The sequence below is a fragment of the Rhinopithecus bieti genome, unplaced genomic scaffold (genome assembly GCF_001698545.2).
Source record: "Rhinopithecus bieti isolate Rb0 unplaced genomic scaffold, ASM169854v2 scaffold_27781, whole genome shotgun sequence".
Lineage (NCBI taxonomy): Eukaryota > Metazoa > Chordata > Mammalia > Primates > Cercopithecidae > Rhinopithecus > Rhinopithecus bieti.
Genome location: NW_016812388.1, coordinates 123,336 through 130,050, shown reverse-complemented (window position 1 = coordinate 130,050; position 6,715 = coordinate 123,336). Strand labels below are relative to the sequence as shown.

Genomic DNA, 6,715 nt, shown 5'->3' with positions numbered 1-6,715 from the left:
GTGTTTTTTTTTTTTGAGACGGAGTCTCGCTCTGTCGCCCGGGCTGGAGTGCAGTGGCCGGATCTCAGCTCACTGCAAGCTCAGCCTCCCGGGTTTACGCCATTCTCCTGCCTCAGCCTCCCAAGTGGCTGGGACTAGAGGCGCCCGCCACCTCGCCCGGCTAGTTTTTTGTATTTTTTTAGTAGAGACGGGGTTTCACCGTGTTAGCCAGGATGGTCTCGATCTCCTGACCTCGTGATCCACCCGTCTCGGCCTCCCAAAGTGCTGGGATTACAGGCTTGAGCCACCGCGCCCGGCTGACTCTAAATGTTAATAAATAGGTAATACTAGAAGATGCTTTAGAGTTAACCTCTTCCAATATTTCCTGCTAAATCAAGGTAAATTTTTACTCATTTTCAAAACTTTGGCTACCAAAGGATTGGTCTTATTTTTCACATACATGTAAGTTTGTGTTTGTTTTTTTCTTTTTTCTTGTTTTTTTGAGACAAGGTCTTGCTCTGTCACCCAGGCCAGAGTGCAGTGGAGTTGCTCACTGCAACCTCAACCTCCTGGGCTCAAGTGATTCTCCTGCCTCAGCTTCCCAAGTAGCTGGGACAATAGGTGCATGCCACCATGCCTGGCTAAATTTTGTATTTTTTTGTAGGGGTTTTGCTATGTTGCCCAGGCTTGTCTCGAACTCCTGGGCTTAAGTGGTCCACCTGCCTTGGCCTCTCAACGTGCTGGCATTACAGGTGTGAGTCACTGTGCCCGGCTACACGTAACATTTTAAAACACATGCATGGCTGTGAACACTCCTGCCAGAGCTGTGGTCTAGCTCCTGGGAAGTAACATCCAACCTTCCACACCTCACCCCTTCCATTGGTGTCCTTAAAGTCCTGCAGTTCGTAGCCAGGGTACTGGCATTGATTGCTTACCTTGGACTCATCCCAGGGTGTCTTTTCTGACTTGTTCCTATCTTGGCTGGAGTTAGGATAAGAGGAGGGGAGAAGAAGTATTGGGAGGCCGCAGGATAGGGCCTGGGCATTGCTTAAACTGGGGGTAAGGGGCATTCCTTTCTTCTACTTGTACATTTTGTGTAATTGGATTCCAAATGAATCACTCCCACATCTGGTGGGCCCATGAGAAAAAGAAATGTTGGATCTCGCTTCATTCCCATTGTGGGGAAGGAAGTGGAATCACAGAAAGGCAGGGGGATTATACATGCTCCTGCTTGTGGACCAACCATGTGAATAGTGAAGGTGAGGAATCCTTTGGTGTTGGCAATGGGCAAGAGTCAAGGAGGCAGAGGATACACAGAATAGGATATATAGAAAGAGAACCTCATACTGTGCCTCCCCAGCAGTCGGCCAACCACTTACCTTTAGTTTCCTCTGACCAATTGTCTTGTCCACTGTGGACCCATCATTCTTGGCACAGTCCGAACCCTGGCCTTCACCCCACTCAGAGGTCCTGGGCATCTGTGATGAGGTTGCTTCATTCCTAAGACCATGGAAACTAACCTTGAGCTTTGGTCTGTGGAGGCTGAGCTTTTGTCCTTGTGCTTGCTTAGAGGTATGGGAATGGGTTCGTTGAAATGTTTTTCCTTGTTTTTCCTGCAATAACTGAATAGGGGCAGAGTGAGGAGGAAGAGGAGAAAGAATACCGTTTTCATTGGATTGGATTTGTGTTTCAGCTCTCAATTTGCTGAGGAATTTAATACATACATTTTATACCTATATAATTTAATCATTGATAATTTTGTATTTTATTGGTTTATGAAACAGTATAATTTTGGAAATACTGATCTTGATCAGCACTCTTCATTTTAAAGGTGAATTATCTTGCTTGCTATTGTAAATGAAAAATAGTTTTAAAAGCAGTAATGTCAGAACCCTATAAATCTAACTCCTTACTACGTGACCTTGGGAGAGCTACATCATCCCTGCGCATCATTTTTCTCATCTGTAACTTGTGCATAGTATCTGTCTCAGAAGCTTATTGTTGGAAATCACCCTGTTTACTCATATAGTGGGTGCTCAGTAAAATTGTCTTATAATTATTACCTTTAGGTAAGAGCACAACAAATGGAAATATAAAGAGGTGTGGTTGTGTATTTCCCTCTTAAAAACTCTTTGTTAGTTTTTGTAGTACATATAAAAGTACAGGTGCCCAGCTTGGAGTCTTTCTGTTAGTCTTATTTCTAAATAGGAAAATAATTTCCTTGCGGTCGGAAAGTGATCCATATCTCATAATGTGGAGCACAAAATTAGGGACTTAAATATTAGTGAATTGATTGAAAAGGCAAGATGTCTAGGAAATTTCAGTAGGTGGCTACTTTTAGCTACTACAGTTTTTTGTTTTTTGTTTTTTTTAATTTGAATGATGCATGCTTATATGTATTAAAATGTATTTTGCCAAAATTAAAAAAAAACTATTCTTTTAATTAGGAGAGAGAAGCTCTTCAGAAACAGCTGGATGAAGCAAATCGAGAAGCACAAAAATATCGACAGCAGCTCCTAAAGAAAGAACAGGAAGCAGAGGCCTACAGACAGAAGTTGGAAGCTATGACTCGTCTTCAGACTAATAAAGAAGCTGTTTAATTGAAACGAACATGTAGTTTGATTTTACTTTTGGTCAAGAAAGAATACAGTCTTGAACTGTACACAACAAAGGTACAGCCATGGGAATACAGAATGATAGAAGAGACTACAGATTGATAATTGGACTTAAGCCATGAGCTCTGAATTCTTGTAACATAAAACTTTACTTTAGAAGTTGTGAAATGTATTTAAAACTGAATTCTGTAAATAGTTTTTGTTTTTTTTTTACAGTTCCAAATGAGTTGATAAAGATTGTTGAAGAGATCCAAAACCACAATAAGCCACTGCTTTTGTGAATTCTTTTTGATTTTAGTACAAACCTTAATTTCTCAGAAACAGAACAGTTTTAAGGGTGATCGTTGCTGGTTAGAGCAAATGTTGTGTAATAATTATGGTGGACTGATGCTGGAATTACTCCTATAGGTATAAACCTCTATACGAAGAGAAGATTTCTCCCAGGAAATCTTTGTACAGCTTTAAGTTGTGTCAGATTCTCTGAAAACATTTTTTAGAAAGCAAAATTTTTATATTTGTTCAATTTCAGCTATACCCAAGTAGATTTACATGTATATGAAGCAAATATTTTTTAAAATTTCTGTTTGTACATATTCTGCATGTTTTATAATTTCACAATGCATCACTTACGTAGGTATTTCTCCCACAGAAATGATGAAAGTGACCGGGGAAAAAAAAAAAAACCCCTTTACTCTGTAGGTCATTGAAACTAAGTAAGCTAGCAGCTGGTTTTATTGGAATGACAATGTTCTCGGAAGGAGCAGCCTACAACATAACTTGAATTTGCCAATTCTGCAAAATCTGTGCTTTTTCGAAAATTTAATAGTGGGGATGTGAAACTGTATTCTGTGCCTTCCATCATGATTTCCACATGAAAGCACTTTAAGGCACTGGATTTTAAGATAATGTTTTTGGAAAACTCAATGTATATGGGTTTCTGAAATATTTTATGGACTTATTTCTCCCCAGGAAATTATTCTTATGGAAAAAAATTGCTTTTGTATGTAGAACAGGAACTTTTTGTACTACAGTGATGCAATAGACATGTCTAATGTAACTTCTACTTTTCCCTTTGAAAGCTCAGTGTCTGTGCTGTGACTTGCCCTCATCACAGTATTGTTGAATTCCACAATGTATGGACATTAAACACTGGCAGACTGTTCACTTTTTCTTTCTTTTTTTTGGTAAAACATTACTTCAAACCCCTTTTTCTTGCTTTATTTTTCAATGTTTTATTGCTTTATGAACTGTTTAACCCTAACATCCCTCTAGGTTATCTATACTGTATAAAAAAGCAATTACCCTTAAAACTGTACTCTGGCCTACTTTTCTATTTTGCAATTAAATATCTTTTTCACATATGTTCATTGTAGACTTATGTTTTTATCACATCTTATTAACACATTAAAAATGTTATCCTACTGCGTATTTGAGCCACCATATGAAAATATTTTATACTCTCCACAGTGTGATGTTAAAATTCCTGAGGTAGCTCTTGAGAATTTGTTAACTCTCTCACTGGAATTACCAGTTTATTTGTTAATGTAATAAAGGGGTCTGTGGTCTGCCTGCCTGATGGTTACTACTGGAAGCGCTTAAAAAGGGTTTAGGGCAAATTGAAGAACTCTGTAAGGAAGAGGAAAAGATCTTTTCAATTTTCCACTAAATTTGACATATTTTAAGTGATCCAAAACTAGTTTTAAAATGCCAGGGGCGGGGCACGGTGGGTCACACCTGTAATCCCAGCACTTCGGGAAGCCGAGACAGGCAGATCATAAGGTCAGGAGTTCGAGACCAGCCTGGCTAACAGGGTGAAACCCCGTCTCTACTAAAAATACAAAAAATTAGCTGGGCATGGTGGCAGGCGCCTGTAATCCCAGCTACTCAGGAGGCTGAGGCAGGAGAATTGCTTGAACCTGGGAGGCGGAGCTTGCAGTGAGCCGAGATCGCACTACTGCACTCCAGCCTGGGTGACAGAGCGAGACTCAGTCTCAAAAAATAAAAAAATAAATAAATAAAAATAAATGCCAGGCCATATTTTCAGTAGCATGAAGTGACTTTTTCTGCAGTCCTGAAAAGTCAATAGAGAACGTCTGTTTCTGGTTACTTTGGCACATTAATTGGTCATGTTAGGCAGGGTGCTGGTACAACAGCCAGGTACCCTGACGTGGTGCAGGAGCAGAGAGGGGCCAATGTCTTCACCCCAGAGTGCAGCCACTGTAGAGTTTTGCTTTCAGACCAGGCTGGCCCTGAAAAGCCTCAAGACAGTGTTGGGAACAAGTTTGTGAAAGCTAACTTAATGTTGTCTTTGACTTCCAATCTCCTCTCCTGCTTGAGACTTTACCTGGTGCAAGAAATAATTTTGATTCCTAATAACAACAGCTGGCATAGATGGGAGAAAATAATTGGTGCTTAAAATGAGTAAGTCTATGGTAGCATCAGGTACTCAGGTATCTATGGAGGAAGCTCACCTTTTTCAGAGTCATTGTTATACAACTTACAATTTCTCAATCATTTACATCTCATTTACTGTTCTGTAAAATCAATACTTCGACAAGAATTTGTAATTTTAAAACTTAAAATGGATTTCTTTTTCCCTTCACTTATTTCATACTGTTTTCAGGTGGGCTGTAAAAACTTTGCATTCTAGCCATTCTCAATGGTGCTCTGAGCAGAGGATTTAAAGAACTGACAAAAATAAAAGTCTATGAAATAAAAGTTTTCAGAAATCCACACAGTTGTTTCCACTACATATCCAAATGATGGATTTGTAGTTAGCAGTCGTCTGGTTGCCACATCACCGGTTAATTGTTTCGACATATATATGAACAAACACCTTCTAGAGCAACCTTTCTCAACCAGGGTTCTGCAAGACAAGCAAGCCATTTAGTGTTACAGTGTAATGAATTATTTTCTTTCCTATGCACCTAGAATCATTCTTGTTACGGATTATCTAGACACCAAGTTCGTTAGGCATCTTGACTGCCCAGTTACTTGATTCAGATTTAACACTTCCCTCTGTATAGTCCCTGGACCTCTAGAATTATGAATTCTAGGTTGAATCTGTGATGCTTTCAGAAAGCCTCATCTGAGTAGTATCTGTAGGGACTGTGCTTCTCAACTCATTTTTATTTATTGTTGTTTATTCTATTTATATCTTAATTGCTTCACAAAAGGACTTGTGATGTCATTTGCTTTCATTGGCTTTTAGGAATTATTTTCTTAACATCAGTCTTTTGTGATATGAATGGCAGAATAGTTCTTTTACTCTGCCACTGGACTGCTCTATTTCTTTATGGTGGTGGAGTGTTGGGAAGAAAATTAAAGAGAAAAGGGGATAAATGGGAAATCTCATGTAATGAAAACTATACAGATGGTCTCCAAGTTATGATGGTTTGATTTGTGATTGTTTGACTTTACAATGGGTTTATCGGGGTATTAATTGCATTTTACATTTATGATATTTTTGACAGGATGAGTTTATCAGGACGTAACCCCATTGCAAGCCAGAGAGCGTCTGTACTTGTTTGTAATAAAAAGATCTGCTTCCAAATATCTTTGTCCAAAACGTGACTGATGAAAATCTCTACCAGTATATATGTCTTCAACATGATCGTTTATGATGTTATTGAAAATTAGAAGAAATCCTTGCACATAGCAGGAATTGATGAGTTGATAGAAATGTTTTTGAGTACCTTATTCTGATGTTACTGATTTTTTCCATACTACTGTATAACAAAGTTTTTTCCTGATAAAATCTATAAAGTTTCTTTGTGCTTTAATACCTGAAAGACCTTGAGAGCTGATTCAGAATAAAATAGAGCAAGACGAAAAGCCTTTTCAGGTAAAATCACAAACAAAGGAACCTTAATGTCCATGTGGATGGGTTCCCAAGGCATTAGCACTCAGGCTTATATAGCAAATAGAAAAAAAACATTTTCCATTCACCTGGTTTCTATTGAATAAATAACTCCTCCATTATGTCAGGTCAACTTAGGAATGGACTAACTAATAGATTCGTTATTTCATCAAATAATATTTACCGTGCTTGGATTTCATTATAGATAACTAGTCTGTTGTAGTTTTGAATGATGTCTGCTATTTGCTTCCTCTGTTAGTTG

At 38.6% G+C, this 6,715-nt stretch overlaps 1 protein-coding gene across 9 annotated transcripts in view; it reads left to right on the top strand.

Annotated features, from left to right (window-relative positions):
* GABPB1 (GA binding protein transcription factor subunit beta 1) overlaps positions 1 to 4,019 on the top strand; it is an 85,763-nt gene extending 81,744 nt beyond the window's left edge. For all 9 annotated transcript variants that reach the window (XM_017896192.1, XM_017896193.1, XM_017896190.1 and 6 more), the window contains one exon: positions 2,427 to 4,019. In XM_017896192.1, coding sequence (XP_017751681.1) covers positions 2,427 to 2,579 — 153 coding nt within the window. In that variant the 3' untranslated portion in view covers positions 2,580 to 4,019. The remainder of the gene's footprint in view (positions 1 to 2,426) is intronic.
* Positions 4,020 to 6,715: the final 2,696 nt, after the last annotated feature.